Source organism: Phymastichus coffea, unplaced genomic scaffold (genome assembly GCF_024137745.1).
Source record: "Phymastichus coffea isolate CEN01 unplaced genomic scaffold, Cenicafe_Pcof_1.1 PCOF00004, whole genome shotgun sequence".
NCBI classification, from domain to species: Eukaryota; Metazoa; Arthropoda; class Insecta; order Hymenoptera; family Eulophidae; genus Phymastichus; species Phymastichus coffea.
The window spans coordinates 3,414,211-3,435,902 of NW_026706815.1; the positions used below are offsets into that span (position 1 = coordinate 3,414,211).

General features: G+C 40.7%; 1 protein-coding gene across 3 annotated transcripts in view; it reads right to left on the bottom strand.

Moving 5' to 3' along the window:
* LOC131666716 (alpha-1,3-mannosyl-glycoprotein 2-beta-N-acetylglucosaminyltransferase) overlaps nucleotides 1-21,692 on the bottom strand; it is a 651,543-nt gene that overhangs the window by 227,282 nt on the left and 402,569 nt on the right. For all 3 annotated transcript variants that reach the window (XM_058939594.1, XM_058939578.1, XM_058939586.1), the window contains exons 7-8: nucleotides 3,685-3,913; nucleotides 3,501-3,605 (exon numbers count right to left, since the gene is read on the bottom strand). In XM_058939594.1, the coding sequence (XP_058795577.1) occupies nucleotides 3,501-3,605; nucleotides 3,685-3,913 (334 nt within the window). The remainder of the gene's footprint in view (nucleotides 1-3,500; nucleotides 3,606-3,684; nucleotides 3,914-21,692) is intronic.

Genomic DNA, 21,692 nt, shown 5'->3' on the forward strand with positions numbered 1-21,692 from the left:
AGTAGTTAGTTCCGTTTTCATCGTCGATTAAATTGAACAACTTTTCAATTCTGTTTCTTGTTAATAATGGAAAAAAGTGAGTTCCGAGCGTTGATAAAACATTTCTATTTAAAAGGCCTAATACCGAATGCAATCAAAGCTGAGTTAGATGCAGTTCATGGTGTATCAGCTCCTGTGTTTGCAACTATTTTCAATTGGATAAATGAATTTAAACGTGGCCGTACATTAACTGCAGATGAACATCGTTCAGACCATCCTGTAGACGTGAGCACACCGGAATTGATTAATAAAATCCACGACATGGTGTTGAGTGACTAAAGAATAAAATTGCGCGAAGTAGTTGAGGCCACAGGGATTTCAAAAGGTACAGTCATTTAGATTTTGCATGAGAAATTGGACATGAGAAAAATGTCGGCAAGATGGGTGCCACGTTTGCTCTCAGTCGAGAACAGACGTAGTTGAGTGATGGTCGCTGAGGCCCTTTTGGCGCGCATCCACCATCATCCGGACGACTTTCTGTGTCGATTCATAACAGTAGACGAAACATAGATACACCAGTACACTCTTTATATATTGTGGCGGGGAAATTCGGGGGTCTTAACCGCGCTACCGAACCTCTTCCGCCACAAGCCCTGTTTGGCTCTTTACCTCCGGTTATTTAGGGCGCCAGACCGCCGTTTGACTAGGGCGATCGTCGGGGATAGGGCCTAAGGGTCGTTGCGAATCCCGATTTGCTTTCATGGCGACTGCGCAGGGTGGGCAAACGGATGGGTACTTGCGATCTTCTCTACTCCAGACCTCGGTGTCCAACAATTCGTTTCCTCTTTGTCTCCTCGTTTATGATATGCCGGCAGCTCAGATGATAACTCTTTATTTCAGGTCGGAAGTCCGTTCGAATTCGCGCGTATGTTACCTATCGTGGAAATCGAAAATATACAAATCAGTATTACCCGATTATAACCGTTCACGGCTGAAAATAATCAGCATGCAAATAAGGCAGGGTAACAAGAAGCAAAAATTTTTATAAAGAACAATTAATCACTTTTATTGACTTATTTCATAATTCATACGCATGTGGTCTGATTAATTAGGGTCAATATGATTCTGCATAATTATACGTAATAGCAAGGTCACGAAATAATAGAAAAGTTTATGTTCTCCCGGTCGGTCTTTGATTGACGAAGATGGCGGAATGGTCAGCGCGAATAATTGGATCACTGATTTCATTCGTCTACTCGTAAGCCTAACATTCGCAATAAACTACCATATTGGTGAAAGGTCTGCGCGAATAACTTAATCACCGATTTTCTTTGTCTGATTCAAACACTCGCAACAACTAATATTTTGGCGAAAGATCAGCGCGAATAATTTAATCACTGATTTTAATTCGTCTACTTCTAACATTCGCAATAAACTACCATATTGGCGAAAGGTCAGCGCGAATAATTGGATCACTGATTTTATTCGTCTAAACCTACATTCGCAATAACTACTATATTGGCGAAAGGTCAACGCGAATAATTGGATCACTGCTTTTAATTCGTCTGATCCTAACACTCACGTTCGATTCTACGCAATGGGGGAAAGGTCAGTGCGAATCACTCGAAACAATAGGCGCCGGCATCGACGGATCCACGCGTCGCGATGACCTACTGCACCAAGAAGTCCACTCCCGCACTCCGCGATTATTAGTAATGAGTGGCACTTTGCCTACTTACGGTTTTCCTGCTGAAAATTTGGCGAGCGAAATTAGCGTGAAAAAAATTTATTAGCACAATTAATGCTGCTTAGCGAGAAATATGCTGGCGCAATCACTCCTGGCTAGAAGAACAACGGCAAAATGGACGAGAATGGGCTTTTCGCGGTCAAAGATCGCTTTTCTTCTCCTCTTTCCGAGAATAAATACTATTATTGGTCGGTATGCTAATTTGGATATCGGTAGCGCCCTCCGAATATTTCATCACTGGTCCGTATGTAAATTAGAAAGCTACAGTGCCCTCCTTGATTCTCCTACTTTCGTCGTTATTTACCCTCCCCCCCCACTAAGTTAGCTAACATTAATTGATAGGAAAGATCTACCCCTACTCTTATCTATTTTTCTATGCGGACAGAAATCAAATTTTATTCTAATTCGCTTATTGGTCGTGACGTCACCAGCGAATTTCGTTCGAGTTGTTATAGATATTTGTGTATTTTGTCTGTACCTGAGGGTTACTTCGTGCTGGTAAGGCATGACTCCATCAGACAGATACTTGAAGTTCATCGTCATAGCTTCATAATTTCGGCAAAACGTGAGCGTAACTTTATCTCAAATTACTGTTTTTCCAGAGTATAAAAACATAACTTTCCTCTAACTTCTCACGTATGTGCTTCCAGTCTCGAAATCCGCTTGCAAGGATGATAGTTTATCAAAGAAAGTCACCTGTTATAGTTTTGATATCATTCAGAAGTAACACCACTTCTTATACAGTGTAGTACTTGCGTAGATTCATACTGCATTAATGACTGATAAATTGACAGTGGATGATATACGCATTGGAGGTATGGGTAACTCGAGTCATGTGAGCAAATTTTTTATTTTATTTACATGAGCTATTACTAACTGTTAATTGCATATGTTTACAAACGCAAATCTGTTGTCTTTGTCACGAAATTAAGCTGCGATAATTCTAAAGTGGATAGCTGAGAGGAGTGGACTGAGGATAGCGTTTGATGGAACACAATACTCTTTCAATAATTTTGGGCTCTTAATAATGATTGTGATTGAGGCGATAATAGTGTCATTAATAGACACAATCTATCTTAATAACTCTTGGATCTATACGCGATGCCAGATTCTGTATTTAAATCCCTTTACATCACCCAAAGTATCCAATAATACCGAAGATCTAATGTTCAGATTTGGTTAAAGATAGAGAGGTACATTTGAGAGAGGCACAGTCACAAAAAAGAGCCCAAAAAGGAGAGATGGAGTATTTTTCTATTCATCCGAGTGAAACGTGGTCAGAGGTGTTATTAATATCTTCGAAGGCCATCAGACCCAAAATCAAAAATTGCCTGTCATATAAACACACATGGAATCTGCACTATTGCTGAAAATTAGTAATGGGCTGCGAATGAATCTTACTGATAGCATCTAAAAAACGTCGCAATGAAATATAATATAGTTCTAAGGAATAAAAATTTTTCTGTTTGGTTTAATTAATTGAGACGCATAAGAAATTTTAGGTTTAGCTATAACTTTGCAAATAAAATAATTCAAATATGTCACATGTTTGATGTTGATTGTAAACATACAGTTGATAAATCGCTCCTGACGTTGCCTAATATTATTGATTCATGATGCATGTATCTCCGTCACATTTAAATAGTCGAAACTTTAAGTATTTTTTGTTAATAGAAAGAATGAAACGTATCAGTCCGAAAATTAAATTAACAGACATTTTATTATTTAATAAAATAAATAATTATCTAGAACACAATTCATACCATCTACTTACTTGCTCACACCGAGTTTTCCAAATGTACGTGTACGTGATATTTCTGGTCTGATGCAAGCCCGATTTTTTCTTTGCTCTGGTTGACGTATCCAATCATCCCAATACCTAAACAAAATTAACTTTATTTTAATCATGCTTATAGCAATCATTTGATAATAAAAAATTAGGAAGCAGAAAAACTTACGACTGAGGCCATTTAGAAGAAAGTTCTATCCAAAGTTTCTTAGTAAGCATCCATCCTAATCCCGGAAAAAAATCACTTCTATATAACAAGTGAGTACTTTCAGAATCAATCAATTCAGATTTGCCATTGTCATTCCAAGCTGATACACACCATAATGTAGGGTCTGCTTTAAGAATAGGATATGTTCCAAGAAAATATTCAAAAAAATCTGGAGCAATATCTAAATCATCTGAAAAAATAAAATATTTCATGGATATGATATTTTTTAACTTGATTAAAAAAAAAGTTCTTATATACCCAACTAATCTAAATCATCATTCCAAAATTGTAGTAAAAATTTCTAGTCGCAATCATGTTGCTTGTTCTAATATAACATTAATTTTATTTATCATATTCAAAAGAAACTGTATCTTTTATGTTCTTTATGTAATAAACAAGTTGCTTAAAAGGTATTTTAGTTAATTCATAACAATTTCACTAGATTGTTTAAATAAAATACCTATGTACACCTAATATATTCCATTTCAAAATTTTTGCGGGATATGACATAACACGTATCAGAAATTATTTAACCCTCAACTGCTATGTGGGGTAGATTTACCCTAGACAATTTTTAACAATAAATAAAATTTTTTTTTCAACAATTTTTTTCAGTGTGTGTAACATTAAAAATTGTTAACCTGAATATTTTTTTTGTAGTAAAACGTTTGAAATATACTAGAAAAAATTTTCATAGCAAAATATCTAAAATTCTCTGATTTATTCGATATTTTTCGGGCTGGGGTAGATTTACCCCACTGAGCAGTTACGTGGCCAAAATGAGGTGTGCAATTTAAGGGTTAAGTACTATCCTTCACACAACTTAGTAATTCTCAACATACCAATTCATACAAATTGACTAACAATGTGGACAGATTTATTTTACGAATAAATATATATATATATATAGTAACAAATAAAGATTCGCTGAAGCACACGCATAGACTAAAGAGCGACAGCGAAGGAATATAGCGAGAGTAAACGTAAGAAAAATATTGGCTAGAAAATCGAAAGAAAAAACATAGAGACACCTAGTGCAAGGGAGAGAGCAACTAACCAGGAAAATGTAAAGAAAAGACAAAGATATTTCTTTCATTGTGAAGTTTCTTTGTGCTGTTCCTTTTTCGATGGTGCAATCCAGCTTGCACGTGGTGGTGTTGAGTGCCTGTGGTGACCGGCCAAATGAAGTTGCATCCATCGGGAGCTGGACGTCTTGCACTTTTATGATGAAGAAATTCGTCGTCTGGGCCGTTGCTTTCTGGACGCCACGAATACTAAGCAAAGGCCGGAGATTCATCTACTAATGCTTGAATCCCTCGTATGCCTGACAAGGCGTGATATTTGTAAAATACACCGTTTAATTGTGCGCACTTCAGGTAGATTCAACACCCAGCACATATACAGTCCTAGTGTATATAACAACGCCATCATAACGCAAATTAGAAGATCGTATAAATCACACGTAAACAAAAGTTAAATAACGACGCAATAAATACCAATACGTATGAGTGATTCATGGTAATTTTGATGGGTCCACACGCCTTAGGCTATGAATTTTTTTTAATTTAGCAGTATCGTTGTACATATAGAAATGATTTTGTTCCCAGACTTTCATAGCAATCAACATTTATTAAAAATTAAAGAAAAGTGATAACAACATTTCAAAAGGCTGCATTTTAAAAAACCAATACAAATATCGAAATCGAATTTTTTCTAAAATACATATTATACCTTATACTTTTGAAATAATTATAACAATAAATAATAAAATTCTTTTTTCAAAAGCTTGTGCTATGAAAATTCAAGGGCTCAAATCGTAAGGCATGGCACTAATACAAAGAAGACACCTTCACGTATGGTTGTGATCGCCCCTGACAGTAAACCACCTCTCGGCTATCTTTTAGATCTTTAAATGGTTTTCTTAGATAAATCTTGACCAAGCTGTTACTGTTATTACTCTTCCATATATTTAATAGTTAGCATGTTTAATTATCCAATTATTCATGAAAAGAGAATATTTTTGGAAATAGAATATAACAAATAAATGATAATGTTTTCTCTCTGCGTTTATCGAAGCTGAAGACCACCGATTATTATTAATGAGCGAATGAAAGTCTTTTACTCTTAAGTCTTAAAGCCAGAGCATTCCCAATACGCATTAAGTCTACACGCTTCAGTTACATTATCACATAATGATTGTTCAAAAATATTACGTATTTTTAACAGAACCGTTATATTGCCCTTCATTTTTAATTTTGCGGCATTCAATATTAATTTGAAACTTTAGTGATGAATACATACGCAAATATTATTAAACACTCTTAAATCATTAACCAAACAAAATCTTTTGATCGAAAAGTATAAAAAGACGGAAAAAGCTTTTTTCACGTTAGGTATTGATTTTTAAAAAGAGCGGAGGCCTCGTATAGTGTGTGAAACAATAAACGACTTTGAACTTGCATACGTTCACCGTTTTATTTTATAATGGTAAAATCATTTCAGCCAAAACAGATTCTATTAATATCATCTTCATGATAAAATGCTTCGATGGTTGCAATTATGGCTGAATGCTGAAAGTCTTTTCGTCACTATTTAGTGATTGACAAAGTTTGATTGAATTGTATACAGAGGATTTACTCTGAATCTACATTATCAATTTCCATTGCCTCTGAACCTATTTCTATAGATTCTATTTCTTGAAAATTATCATTATGGCAGACGCACTGATCAATTTTAAATATGCCGAGGTTCTACGTTATCAAATTACACAGACCCACAAAAAAAAATTTTTTTAATAAATATTAAATACCAAAACTAGACCAAGATATCTATATATTTTCGAGGTCACTAATTTTGTATTCAAAGTCGGTTTAATCTAATCATATCAGGTTCAAGATCATTTCAAGATGAAATCCACAGAATTCATTAAATATTAGTTAAAATAACGGATCTATATGTTTTTCGAATAGCTGATTTCGTATATGAAGTTGGTATGACTATTAGATAAGTGTTAAGTTCAATTTCATGTCTTCGACATAAATAGTCAAACATAGCTAAGACAACAGACATGATATATTTTCACATGTTAACATAGGTACGTACAGACAAACTAAAAACACAGAATCCAAAGAGTGATAACAGCAACAAAAAAATGAATACTACATATTCAAAATGAATCATAGTCAGCTATATTTCAAGCGATAAAGATAATTTTCACCATTAAAAATCATAGGAAATCGCTTAAAATTTATTATTCTTTATCATAATATCGATTAACTTTATTATCAAATGAACTATGAAGTAGATTTTTCTTCCGCCTCTCTTGGTCCTGGTGGTAAATCTCTTTTCAAAGACCAGCAATAATCTACTAACATATTAACATCCTATTTTTTTTTATACCTACGGCCCATTTTCTTGATATCCTGGTAAAATTTCGAATGATTTCTTAAAAAGTTTTTGACTACGTCCTTGAAACGCAGCCACGATGTTTTCTCTTATTTATTCATTTTTGTAACAAAACTATCACGCTTTATCATCTTACGAATTTAAGGTTTGATAAAAATCCCTTAATTTATTTTAACATCACTTAATTTGCGAAACTGATTTGAGAGATATTTATAGCATCGTCCACCTTTGTTAAAAGATTCTACTCATTGTTTAATAACTCCCGTAACCGTAGATCCTCGGTAATAGAAAACTTGGTTAGTAGATAAGTAATGTATATTTCAAGCCACTTTGTGGGGGGTCCAGGTGGCTTGAAACATACAGAGAGGTTTGCGAATGCGCGCGCTGTCCACGTGTCGTGAGTGATCAGGGAGTGGGTGGTGACTCCCGATCACCCCCAGAGCCCTTCCTTGACTCAGTCGTGACCCTCTAGATCCTTCCCCCGATTAGTAAATGAGGCATTTTATTATATCAATTACCAAAACAGATTCTTCTTATAGAAATTGTTAAGGTAGGACACTGCACAAGTTGGTAGGGCGCTTGGTAAGCTATATAATGGCTATGTATGGGCCCTCGAAGAGGGAGTTGCGTTTCTAGCTTACTAACTAGGGAACCACCCCAACCCTCCTTGGTCCCCGGGGGGTTGCAATCCCTACGTTATAAAGAGAAAAAACTGTATTTTTAAGTGTATTTTTAACTTACATATTCAAAAAATTCTATTAAAAAAATTTAAAAAATGATATCATAGAAGAAAATGATAAAACAAAATAGACGGCTTTCGGGGTTTTCCGATTATCTATTATTTAGAGGGTGAAAGCTACCCCCGAAAGTTACCCTTCAACACCATTTTATAACGAAATTTTCATATTTTATGCGCAGTTTTCGACGAAACAAACTCTAAAAAATTCTTTTAAAAAATTTCAGCTAAATATATAGACTTCGTCTACAGGGGTTGCAACCCCCTGAGTCGCCTGAAAGAAAAGCTATATTTTCAAATATTTTCTTGCAAAAATTTTTCAGAAAAAATGAAGTTTCTGAAATTTCATTTAAAATTAATTCGGGTATAGGAGTTCTGGGTGAGAGCGTAGCAAGGTAACCAGCTCGAGGGCTAAGGAAATTAGGGTTAAGCGTTCGGGGTTAGAGCGTAGCAGGGTAACCAGCTCGAGGATTGATGAAATTCGGGTATAGGAGTTTGGGGTTAGAGCGTTGCAAGGTAACCAGCTCGAGGATTAAGGACATTGGGGTTCAGAGTATCGGATTACAGAGTGGCAGGGTAACTAGCTCGAGAATAGATGAAATTGGGGGGTAGAAGTTCGGGGTTAGAGCGTGGCAGGGTAACCAGCTCGAGGGTTAAGGACATTGGGGTTCAGAGTATCGGATTACAGGGTGGCAGGGTAACTAGCTCGAGAATAGATGAAACTGGGGGGTAGAAGTTTGGGGTTAAAGCGTGGCAAGGTAACCAGCTCGAGTGTTGATGAAATTCGGGTGGAGGAGTTCGGGGTTAGAACGTGGCAGGGTAACCAGCTCGAGGGTTAAGGAAATTGGGGTTAAGCGTTCGGGGTTAGAGCGAGGCAGGGGAACCAGCTCGAGGACTGAAGAAATTCGGGTATAGGAGTTTGGGGTTAGAGCGTGGCAGGGTAACCAGCTCGAGGGTTAAGGAGTTTGGGGTTCAGAGTATAGGATCACAGGGTGGCAGGGTAACTAACTCGAGAATAGATGAAATTGGGGGGGTAGAAGTTCGGGGTTAGAGCGTGGCAGGGTAACCGGCTCGATAATTATGGAAATAGAGCTTATGAGTTTGGGGTTCCAGCGTGGATGGGGAACCAACTGTAGGGTGGCTGGAATTGGGAAGTAGGATTTCGGAGTTAAAGCGTGGCGGAGAAACGAGCTCTAGGGTTCAGGAAATTAGGGTTGAGAGTTTTGGTTACAGCGTGATAGGGTGACTAGCTCAAGGGTTGATGCAATTAGGGTGTAGCAGTTCGGGATTAGAGCGTGGCAGGGTAACCAGCTCTAGGGTTAAGGAAATTCGGGTTGAGAGTTTTGGGTACAGCGTGGCAGGTTATTAGTTCGAGGGTTGATTGAATTGGGGTGTAGGATTTCATGATTAGAGAAGGTTGATAGAATTGGGGTGTAGGAGTTAGGTGTTCGAGCGTGGCAGGGTAACTAGCTCGAGGATTAAGGGAATTGTGGTTGTATGTTAGGGATTACCGCGTGGCAGGGTTACTAACTCGAAGGTTTATAGACGTGAGGTGTTGGAGTTCGGAATTAGAGCGTGGCAGGATAACCAGCTCTAGGGTTAAAGAAATTCGGGTTGAGAGTTTTGGGCTACAGCGTGGCAGGGTAACCAGTTCGATGGTTAAAGAAATTGGGGTGCAGGAGTTGGGGGTTAGAGCGTGGCAGGGTAACCAGCTCGAAGATTAAGGGAATTGTGGTTGAGAGTTTTGGGTACAGTGTGGCATGTTACTAGTTCGAGGGTTGATTGAATTGGGGTGTAGGATTTCATGATTAGAGAAGGTTGATAGAATTGGGGTGTAGGAGTTAGGCGTTCGAGAGTGGCAGGGTAACTAGCTGGAGGATTAAGCGAATTGTGGTTGTATGTTAGGAATTAACGCGTGGCAGGGTTACTAACTCGAAGGTTTATAGAAGTGGCGTGTTGGAGTTCGGAATTAGAGCGTGGCAGGGTAACCAGCTCTAAGGTTAAGGAAATTGGGGTTGAGAGTTTTGGCTACAGCGTGGCAGGGTAACCAGTTCGATGGTTGAAGAAATTGGGGTGCAGGAGTTGGGGGTTAGAGCGTGGCAGGGTAACCAGCTTGAAGATTAAGGGAATTGTGGTTGAGAGTTTTGGGTACAGTGTGGCATGTTACTAGTTCGAGGGTTGATTGAATTGGGGTGTAGGAGTTCGGGATTAGAGCGCGGCAGGGTAACCAGCTCTAGGGTTAAGGAAATTCGGGTTGAGAGTTTTGGGTACAGTGTGGCATGTTACTAGTTCGAGGGTTGATTGAATTGGGGTGTAGGAGTTCGGGATTAGAGCGTGGCAGGGTAACCAGCTCTAAGGTTAAGGAAATTGGGGTTGAGAGTTTTGGTTACAGCGTGGTAGGGTGATTAGCTCGAGGGTTGATGCAATTAGGGTGTAGGAGTTCGGGATTAGAGCGTGAGAGGGTAACCAGCTCTAGGGTGAAGGAAATTCCGGTTGAGAGTTTTGGGTTACAGCGTGGCAGGGTGACTAACTCGAGGGTTGATGGAATTGGGGTGTAGGATTTGCGGATTAGAACGTCGCAGTGTAACCAGCCTGAGGATTGATGAAATAAAGGTGCAGGATTTATGTGTTACAGCGTGGCAGGGTAACCAGCTCTAGGGTTAAGTGAATTGGGGTTGAGAGTTTTGGTTTACAGCGTGGCAGGGTGACTAGCTCGAGGGTTGATGAAATTGGGGCGTAGGAGTTCGGCGTTAGAGCGTGGCAGGGTTACCAGCTCGAGGATTGAGGGAATTGTGGTTGTATGTTAGGGATTACCGCGTGGCATGGTTACTACCTCGAGGGTTCATAGAATTGGGGTGTAGGAGTTAGGTGTTCGATCGTGGCAGGGTAACTAGCTCGAGGATTAAGGGAATTGTGGTTGTATGTTAGGGATTACCGCGTGGCAGGGTTACTAACTCGAAAGTTTATAGACGTGGGGTGTTGGAGTTCGGAATTAGAGCGTGGCAGGATAACCAGCTCTAGGGTTAAAGAAATTCGGGTTGAGAGTTTTGGGCTACAGCGTGGCAGGGTAACCAGTTCGATGGTTGAAGAAATTGGGGTGATGGAGTTCGGAATTAGAGCGTGGCAGGGTAACCAGCTCTAAGGTTAAGGAAATTGGGGTTGAGAGTTTTGGTTACAGCGTGGTAGGGTGATTAGCTCGAGGGTTGATGCAATTAGGGTGTAGGAGTTGGGGGTTAGAGCGTGGCAGGGTAACCAGCTCGAAGATTAAGGGAATTGTGGTTGAGAGTTTTGGGTACAGTGTGGCATGTTACTAGTTCGAGGGTTGATTGAATTGGGGTGTAGGATTTCATGATTAGAGAAGGTTCATAGAATTGGGGTGTAGGAGTTAGGTGTTCGAGCGTGGCAGGGTAACTAGCTCGAGGATTAAGGGAATTGTGGTTGTATGTTAGGGATTACCGCGTGGCAGGGTTACTAACTCGAAGGTTTATAGACGTGAGGTGTTGGAGTTCGGAATTAGAGCGTGGCAGGATAACCAGCTCTAGGGTTAAAGAAATTCGGGTTGAGAGTTTTGGGCTACAGCGTGGCAGGGTAACCAGTTCGATGGTTGAAGAAATTGGGGTGCAGGAGTTGGGGGTTAGAGCGTGGCAGGGTAACAAGCTTGAAGATTAAGGGAATTGTGGTTGAGAGTTTTGGGTACAGTGTGGCATGTTACTAGTTCGAGGGTAGATTGAATTGGGGTGTAGGAGTTCGGGATTAGAGCGTGGCAGGGTAACCAGCTCTAAGGTTAAGGAAATTGGGGTTGAGAGTTTTGGTTACAGCGTGGTAGGGTGATTAGCTCGAGGGTTGATGCAATTAGGGTGTAGGAGTTGGGGGTTAGAGCGTGGCAGGGTAACCAGCTCGAAGATTAAGGGAATTGTGGTTGAGAGTTTTGGGTACAGTGTGGCATGTTACTAGTTCGAGGGTTGATTGAATTGGGGTGTAGGATTTCATGATTAGAGAAGGTTGATAGAATTGGGGTGTAGGAGTTAGGCGTTCGAGAGTGGCAGGGTAACTAGCTCGAGGATTAAGCGAATTGTGGTTGTATGTTAGGAATTAACGCGTGGCAGGGTTACTAACTCGAAGGTTTATAGAAGTGGGGTGTTGGAGTTCGGAATTAGAGCGTGGCAGGGTAACCAGCTCTAAGGTTAAGGAAATTGGGGTTGAGAGTTTTGGTTACAGCGTGGTAGGGTGATTAGCTCGAGGGTTGATGGAATTGGGGTGTAGGAGTTGGGGGTTAGAGCGTGGCAGGGTAACCAGCTTGAAGATTAAGGGAATTGTGGTTGAGAGTTTTGGGTACAGTGTGGCATGTTACTAGTTCGAGGGTTGATTGAATTGGGGTGTAGGAGTTCGGGATTATCGCGTGGCATGGTTACTACCTCGAGGGTTCATAGAATTGGGGTGCAGGATTTATGTGTTACAGCGTGGCAGGGTAACCAGCTCTAGGGTTAAGTAAATTGGGGTTGAGAGTTTTGGTTTACAGCGTGGCAGGGTGACTAGCTCGAGGGTTGATGAAATTGGGGCGTAGGAGTTCGGCGTTAGAGCGTGGCAGGGTTACCAGCTCGAGGATTGAGGGAATTGTGGTTGTATGTTAGGGATTACCGCGTGGCATGGTTACTACCTCGAGGGTTCATAGAATTGGGGTGTAGGAGTTCGGGGTTACAGCGTGACAGGGTAACCAGCTCAAGGGTTGATGAAATTGGGGTTGAGAGTTTTGGGTTACAGTGTGGCAGGGTGACTAGTTCGAGGGTTGATGGAATTGGAGTGTAGGAGTTCGGGATTAGAATGTGGCAGTGTAACTAGCTCGAGGATTGATGAAATTGGGGTGTCGGAGTTCGGGGTTAGAGTGTGGCAGTTTAACCAGCTCGAGGATTAAGGAAATTGGGCTAACGAGTTTGGGATTACAGCGTGACAGAGTAACCAGCTCCAGAGTGAAAGAAATTCGGGTGTAGGATTTCGGGGTAAGAGCTTGGCAGGGTAACTAACTCGAGGTTTAAGGAAATTGGGTTCGGAGTGTTTGGTTATCAGGGTAACATATGAATGCTCTGTTCACTCTGCAATGAAGGGGTAGCAGCCCCTGGTGACGGATACTGTATACTTTTGTATTAGATTTCAAACGGAATTTCAGAAACTTCATTTCTTCTGAAAAAATTTTGCTAGAAAATATTTGAACACATAGCTTTTTTTTCAGGTGACTTAGGGGGTTACAACCCCTGTATACGAAATCCATATATTTTTCTGAAATTTTTTAAAATAATTTTTTAGAATTTGTTTCGTCGAAAACTGTGCATAAAATACGAAAATTTCACTATAACATGGTGTTGAGGGATAACTTTCGGAGGTAGCTTTCACCCTCTAAATAGTTTATTCGGCAGAACAAAAGTATACATGTGTTTGGCTTTTTTGAGCGTCATAGAACATGAAATAACCAGCATAATCTGCGATTAACAACTGCTTATTTTGTATTAATAACATTAAGGGGTAGGTCTCCCTCAAAATAATAGATAATAGTGTAACGTGCTCGGTACGATAGTATTAGTACTCCCGGACTAGTTAATGTCGACAACAATTAGCATCGCACCACACGTCGCAGAAGGAGTTCCGGTTAACTCAGGTGTACACAATCGCAGCGCTAGCGATTGCTCGCGGAAAGGCGTGCGTTCGTACTCCTGCTTAAACCTGTAATGTACATGCAATTGGAGAGGAGTGCGAGCGTCCAGTAAAAGACGGTCCGGAATTGACTTTCATATCCCTTTATTGAATTGTTACTCTTACAGTGCCAGAGGCACGCGTCAAACTTTCGCAGCGGTTGTCGCTAATTCCACATGGGCTCGCCTCGCCTCGCTAATGTAAAAAACCAGTCGGCTCCGCCGAGCCGACTCTCGCACAGCTATGTGCTTATTGGGAGAGAGAGAGAGAGAGAGAGAGAGAGAGAGAGTAAAGTACGGCGATGCTTACGCTTATGCGATGGACATCGCGCTCCTTCCCTCGGTTTGCACTCGCTCGTCCGATATTTTACCTCCTCGATATGCGCTGCCAGGAGGGGCCTTCGCCGCGTGCGCTTGCTGGGCCGACGATGAAGCCGTCTGTTAGGGTCGTTCGTCGTCAAGGTCACGCGCGAGCGACGAGTCTTCGGTGCTATCGCGGAAGATGCGTCGCGTGCCGCGAACGGAGCGAAAAAGCCACGGGGCCTCGCACGTGTGATATTCGGCGGCCGATATCTTCGCCGCTCCCCACTCTGTTTCTAATTCGCGCTTCGTGATTACCTATACGTGCTTGATAGTCGCGAGCGCGCTGCCTTCTCTTCGGTCCTAGCTCTCTCTCTCTCTCTCTCTCTGTACAGGTCGTGAGTTCGTCAGCAGCTCGTGTGCGCGGCTCCTGACGCTTGTCTGTGGTATTAATATGTGTGACGTCGTAAGCTATCGCTTACCACGTTACAATAGGAAACCCCCGAAATACGTCAATTTTGTTTTATCATTTTCTACTAGAATATCATTTTTTTAATTTTTTTAACATAATTTTTTGATTTTGTAAGGTAAAAATACACTTAAAAATACACTTTTTCCTCTATATAACGTAGGAGTTGCAATCCCCCGGGGACTAAATTAACGTGCGTCTGTTACTTTTTTTATAAGTATCTTGTTTCGTAAAAAAATATTCATTACAACTAAAGATATTGCTATAGAATTGCTTTTGTGGCTGTTTTTTGGGGTGGGTTTCATCCTTTAGATAACTTTTTCCGCTGATAAAAAAAATACGGGTCTTTTTTTACGAACTATAACATATCTTAATTGCAGAAAAATCGGATGCGGAGGGTTGGGGTGATTCCGGAGTAGCTATGCTGGCTAGATGTAAGCCATCGAAGAGGGGATAGCGTCTCTAATTTGGTAAGCTATATTCTTGTTGGGTGTAAATCCTTTAAGAGAGGGTAGCGTCTCTAGCTTGCTAAGCTATATGCTAGCTAGGCTCGTACACCATATAGCGTGGAGCTGCTCTCTCCCTCTCTCTCTCTCTCTCTCTCTCTCTCTCTCTCTCTTCAACAAGCTATAGCTATGTATAGTAGAAGTAGTATGAAATGCATCTTGAGAGACTAAAGTAAATCTATGTATGTCTCCCCTTAGTTATCTTAATGTTTTTTTTATTTAAAGATATGGTATTTAGTTTAGCCTCTTTTTGAATCGTTTTAACAATCTGCTACATGCTTAGCGTCTAAAGCAAAATCTATGTTCCTTTTCCTTTAAAGATATTTTCGTAATTTGACTAGAGTTTCTTTTGGAGAGTAGGAAGCATCCTGATATTTTAGAAAATCTTTTCCAGAATCAATCATTTAGCAGTTCTCTATAAGAGTGAACCGCGTTCTTTAAGTTTCTATTACGGGAACTAAAGCATTTCATCAGTATCTCGGATTACTGATGAGATGATAAGGAGTTGCTAATGACGTTCGTACTCTACTCTACTACGAAGATATAAACGTAGGTTGGATACTTTTAGAACAAAACTCGTACATACATATATTCATGCATACATACATACAGACATACATTCCCCTGAACAGGGAGGCGTGAGTAACCGTGCCAACTCGTCACCTTGACACCAATGGTAACGGTAAGAAGATATAGAAACGGTTCCTCGGGAGAGTCAATTGGCTTCCCAAGAGAGGAGCATACCTCTATAAAAAACGAGGGACCCCCCCCTTCTTCAAGTGGTAGCACTCTAGATGCGGAAGGATGGATGAAATGTGTGAACAAAGGAAGAAATTACCCCAAGTAGGTACTAGCTTAGCCGAAAATCCTACCGATGGTTTCGATTCGGTGTAAGGAGGGGGGGCTAATTATAAAATAATAAACACGTGGCAGAATAAAGAACAATAATAAAGAAGCTGCGTATATGGTCGACGGAGGAAAACCCGGAGCATCCCAATAACAGCAACAGGAGAAGCAATAGATGGTGAGGTTAGGCCCAGCCAACAGGAGTCGCTTTTCTGGAAGTAGTGAAAAGAAATGATAACCACTCAAGAAATCGAGAAAAAGTTGTTCGAAAACTTGACCAACAGCACGTGAAAGCCATGACCACGCTTGCTAGTAGCGCAACTAACATCTACAAGTAGCTCAAGGTGGACCTAGCAGCTGTGAGGTCATACATGTGATGGATAAAAAAATCCAGAGAGGAAGGGGATGAAACAAAAGCGGTACTCGCTACGGTACTGGTAAAGACTCTTGCAGTCATAAGCAGCGCAGAATTACCGCCCAAATAAAAGGAGGGTATCATCGAGCCCCCAACTGAGGACGACAGAGTCAGGAAGATGAGCATTTCCAGTAACCGCGCCATTAGGCGATTAAGTCAAATAGGCAAGACCAATGAATCATCATCACCATCATCTCAGCAACCAATCGGCGAATAGATAACGACGACGAAGAATGGAAATGCTGATTGGGAGAAGGGTAAGCTATCAAGAAAAAAGAAGAAGAACCAGAAAAAAAATAGAAAAGCCCAAGAGACGAATCAGCAGGGCACAGCAGGGAAAGAGTCACAAAAGATAAAAACTCCCAGACCTAAGCCTGAAGCAGTGATAGTCATGAGAGGCAATAACAGCCAGTTGACCTTCGCGGATCTGCTTAAAACCGTGAAGCAAAAGACGAACAAAGCAGAAGTTGACAATAAAGTTGGTCATATCCGTGAAACATAAGACGGAAATCTCTTAATAGAACTCCAAAAGGGCTCAAACCTTGAGAAAGTTAGCAGTGCCATTCAAGCAATTGTTGGTAGCGATAAGACTTCTTGTCCCAACAGTAATGGTTGAGTTACGTGAATGTGGCAGCGGCTTCGTGGCTGTTGCTATCGGATAACTGGTTATATACAGCTGCTGTTTTCTCCGAAAGTCAGTGATGCATTGGCGGAAATGAACCTAAGGACACTGAAGAAGTTGATTGGTGCTTGGAATGGGTCATTCATTGTTGCCGGTGATTTCACGCCAAAGAGTGTAGACCGTTGAGCCTCAAGATAATGATGACGGTTCATAACTTACTCGTCGCCATTCAATCAGGCGTACATACATTCGAGAAGGGTAGCTCTTGGTCAGTTCTCGACCTGACATTCGCATCCTCCGAGGCAATGTCACGCATCTCGTCCTCGAAAATTCTAGAAGAGTAGTCGCTCAATGACCACCGATACGTACTGACGAAAATCTAAAAGAAGAAGAGTCAGCAAGTCAAACCTGAGATTAAAAGAGTATTGTCTCTCCGCAAGATGGACAGGGATACATTCCTAACGAAAATTGGCACATTCTGTGAGGAAAAGCAGCAAGAAGTCGAAGAAACAATAAGTAACGTTATGCGAATTATAACGGAGGCCTGTAACGCATCCATGCCATGGCAGCCATCGAAGTATCGCCAGACGCCAGTGCACTGGTGGAGTAAGGAACTGGCTTGGTTGAGAAGAGAGTGCAATAAGTGGCGCAGAATACACCATCGCTCATGAAAAGAGAATAGACCAAATACACTAGAAGCGCAAGAGTATACAAGCAAGCTAAAAAAAATATGGGGTCTGCCGTATAAAATCGTGATATGTAAGCTGCGTAAGGCAAAAGGGTTGCAGGCGCCAAGCGACGAACCAAGTCTGCGTGGAATTGCGAACGTACTATTCCTTAATAAAAGAGAATTACAAACCAGATTCCCTAGTAAAAAAAACGAGCCAGCAGATGAGTCCTTCAGCTTGCAAGAGCTTGAGGCAGAAGCAACAAGACTAAGCCCTGGAATAAGCCCAGGTTTGAACGGAATCACGAACAAGGTTATACGAATGTTAGCACAGAAGAATCCTCAGATGCTGTTAAACATCTTCAATAAATGTCTGGACTAAGGAATATTTCCGGTTAAGTGGAAGAGGTAAAAATTAGTACTGATACCCAAGGCTTCGTAGCTATCCTCTACCCAACAAGAGTGTCATACAGACCTTTAGGGATTCTTGATTCTACAGGAAAGCTGTTTGAAAGAATGATTCTAAACATAATGGAGAGAGTGGTTGAAGGAGAAACAAACGAAGAAATTTCTCCAAACAAATATGACTTCCGTGAGGATCTTTCAACGCACCACGCATTGAAAAAATGAGATAAAACAGTTACACAAATTCCATACAAGCTGCCAAATCAAGGTGGCTTCTGCAATAATAGCGCTAGACGTCGAGAATACATTCAACTAGGCCAGCTAGGAACGCATCTACCAATCTCTTAGCGAAGAGAAAAAGATGTCGTAGTACCTACTAAAGGTACTGAACAGCTATTTGAAATACGGAAAGCTGGTTATAAATTACTGAGAAAGGAGAAATAGTGAGCAATTTATCGGCTAGAGTGCCTCAAGGCTCGATTAAGGGTCCATTTTTGTGGATTTACATGTACGAGGTGTGTTCAAAAAGTAAGGTGAGTTTTTATTTTTATGGAAAAATATTTATTTATTCATTAATATTTATATTGTTCCCTTCAAAGTGATCCCCCTCAGAAATAATACACTTGTGCTAACGTTTTTTCCAATCCTCGAAGCACTTCTGGTAAGCACTTTCTGGTATAGCCTTGTGTTCTTCCAGCGATTTTTCTTTATTTCCTCAATCGTTCAAAACTTCCGTCCTTTCATGGATTCCTTGAGTTTTGGAAACAGAAAAAAGTCACAGGAGACCATATCCGGTGAATATGGTGCCTGACGCATGATTGTAGTTTTGTTTTTGTCCAAAAAATTCGACACAAGCAACGATGAGTGAGCAGGTGCATTATCGTGATTCAAAATCCATGAATTGTTTTCCTACAATTCTGGACGATTTTTTCGTATTGCTTCTCGCAAAGGGCGCATAACTTCAAGGTAATTTATTGACCGTACGACATTGTGGTAAGAACTCTTGATGTACTACACCACGATAATCAAAGAAAACAGTGAGCAAAATCTTGACATTTGATCGAACTTGACGTGGTTTTTTCGGTCTTGGCTCTTCTGGACTCTTCCATTGGGACGACTGGGCTTTAGTTTCGACATCATAACCATAAACCCCATGATTCGTCACCAGTTATGACTCTTTTGAACACATCAGGATCATCATTGACGTCGTTTAACAGTTCTTGAGCGATGATCCTTCGACGGTTCTTTTGTTCAAAATTAAGCAGTTTCGGAACAAATTTTGTTGCTACACGTTTCATGCCCAAAGTTTGAAAAAAAATTGCATGGTACGAGCCAACAGTGATGCCAACGTCTTCAGCCACTTTTCTAATAGTGATTCGATAATTTTTTAACACCATTTGTTTCACTTCTTTAACACTTGCACCAGTTATGAAAGTGTTGGAGCGTCCAGAGCGGGTTCGTCGTCGATGTCTTCTCGGTCATCTTGAAAGAGCTTATACCGCTTGTAAACATTTTTTTGACTTAAAATAGACTCACCGTATGCCACTGTCAATATTTCAAATATTTTTGAGCACTTAATTCCATTCTTTACACAAAATTTTATGCAAACTCTTTGGTCCACTGTTATCGACAGTAGAAAATCGCCGAGCACAAAAAACACGTCTAACGTTTCTGTTTCGCAAAAAAAAAAAATGTAAACATATAAACTGGCTGAAACTGTGAGAATATGTGAGGGACATGTACGAGGTGTGTTCAAAAAATAACGAGAATTTTCGTTTTATGAAAAAAATATTTATTTATTCATCTACATTGATGTTGTCGCCTTCAAAGTAGTCCCCTTCGGATACAATACACTTATGCCAACGCTTTTTCCAATCCTCGAAACACTTTTGAAACTCGATCTTTGTAATAGCTTGTAGCTCTTTCAGCGATTCGCTTTTAATGTCATCTATGCTTGTAAAACGACGGCTTTTAATGTTCTCTTTATTTTTGGAAAAAGAAAAAAGTCACATGGAGCCATATCTGGCGAATATGGAGGCTGAGGCATCGTTACAGTTTCGTTTTTGGCCAAAAATTCACAAACAAGCAATGAAGTGTGAGCAGGCGCATTATCGTGGTGCAAAAGCCATGAATTGTTTTGCCACAAATCCGGGCGTTTTTTTCGGATTGCCTCACGCAAACGACGTTGAACTTGTAGGTACTACTGCTTATTGATTGTTTGACCTTGTGGCAAGAATTCATAATGCACTATGCCATTAAAATCGAAGAACACAGTGAGCATAACCTTCACATTCGACCGCACTTGTCGAGCCTTTTTCGGTCTTGGCGATCCAGAATGCCTCCACTGGGACGATTGAGCCTTATATTCGACATCATATCCGTAAACCCATGTTTCGTCACCTATTATAACACGTTAAAGTAGTTCTGCATCGTTATTGACTTCATTTAGCGACTTCTGAGCAACTTCCATTCGCCGCTGTTTTTGTTCGAAATTCAACAATTTTGGAACGAATTTTGCTGCCACACGTTTCATACCCAAAACATTCGAAAAAATTTGATGGCATGAGCCAACTGATATGCCAACATCATCAGCGACTTCTCTGATTGTGATTCGGCGATCGTTCATAACCATTTCTTTCACTTTTTTCACGTTTTCATCGGTTGTTGATGTGCTTGGGCGTCCGGGTCGTTCGTCATCTTCAACGTTTTCGTGGCCATCTTGGAAATGCTTATACCACTCATAAATCCTTGCTTTACTCATAGCAGATTTACTATATGCCTTTGTTAACATTTGACAAACTTTACTACACTTTATTTCATTTTTTACGCAAAATTTAATACAAATTCTTTGATCCATTTTTTTTCACAAACGAAAATCGCCGAGCTCGAAAAACACGTCTAACGTTAGCGGCTGCTACTTAAAAAGTAAGCAATGAATATTGCTGAAAATTTTATCGTACTTCAGGGGCATGTGTACCAACATAATAAAAAAAAATTTTATACAAGCGGACTCTCCAAACCCGCGAAATTTAAAAATTCTCGTTACTTTTTGAACACACCTCATATACAACATAATAAAAATAAAATATCGATGATCGAATCTACGTAGCCCGCTCAATTTAAAAATTCATTTTACTTTTTCAACACACCTCGTATGATGGTCTACTGAGTCTTCAGTTACTTGAAGGAGCATATCTAGTCAGATTTGCTGACGACCTTGCCTTGGCTCGTAGTCGCCCCAGAAGTTGAGTTGTTTGCCAACGAGATCTTGAACTTGATCGCTAGCTGGCTGAAGAGCAGATCGTTACAATTAGCAGTACGCAAATATGAAGCAGTGGCGGTGACCCGCCGAAGAAAGTACGACACATCACAGTTTATAATCAATGGAAAAGCGATTCACCTGAAGCGATCAAATACCTGAGTTTCTGACTAGACAGGAACCAGTTATTTAAGTATCAAGTCAAGCAGGCAGTAATGAAAGCTTCGATTGTGGGCACATCGCTATCGCGACTCATGCCCATCATCGGAGGACCCTGGTCATTGGAAGCAACTGTTATCAACAGTAGTTGAGTCGATCCATTTGGATGGCGCGCCAATCTGGACGAATAGCATCTCTAAACACGTAGTGGACAAGCACATGGGTGCAGTCCAGCTGAATATGAACCTGCGCCTCATAAGTGGTTGGTGCTCAATGTCAAGAGATGCAGCCAACGTGTTGTCCGGAGTTCTCCTAATAAGGCTGATGGCATGTGAAAGAAAGGAGATATAGGACGAGGACGAGCAGAAGCAGTATCGCCACAGTCACGAAAATTCACCCCTGGAAGAGAAAAATCGCATCAAGACGCATGCAGAAGAGTCGATAAATATAAGATGGCAAGATGAGTAGGATGCGTCGAAAGATTGAAAAATGGACT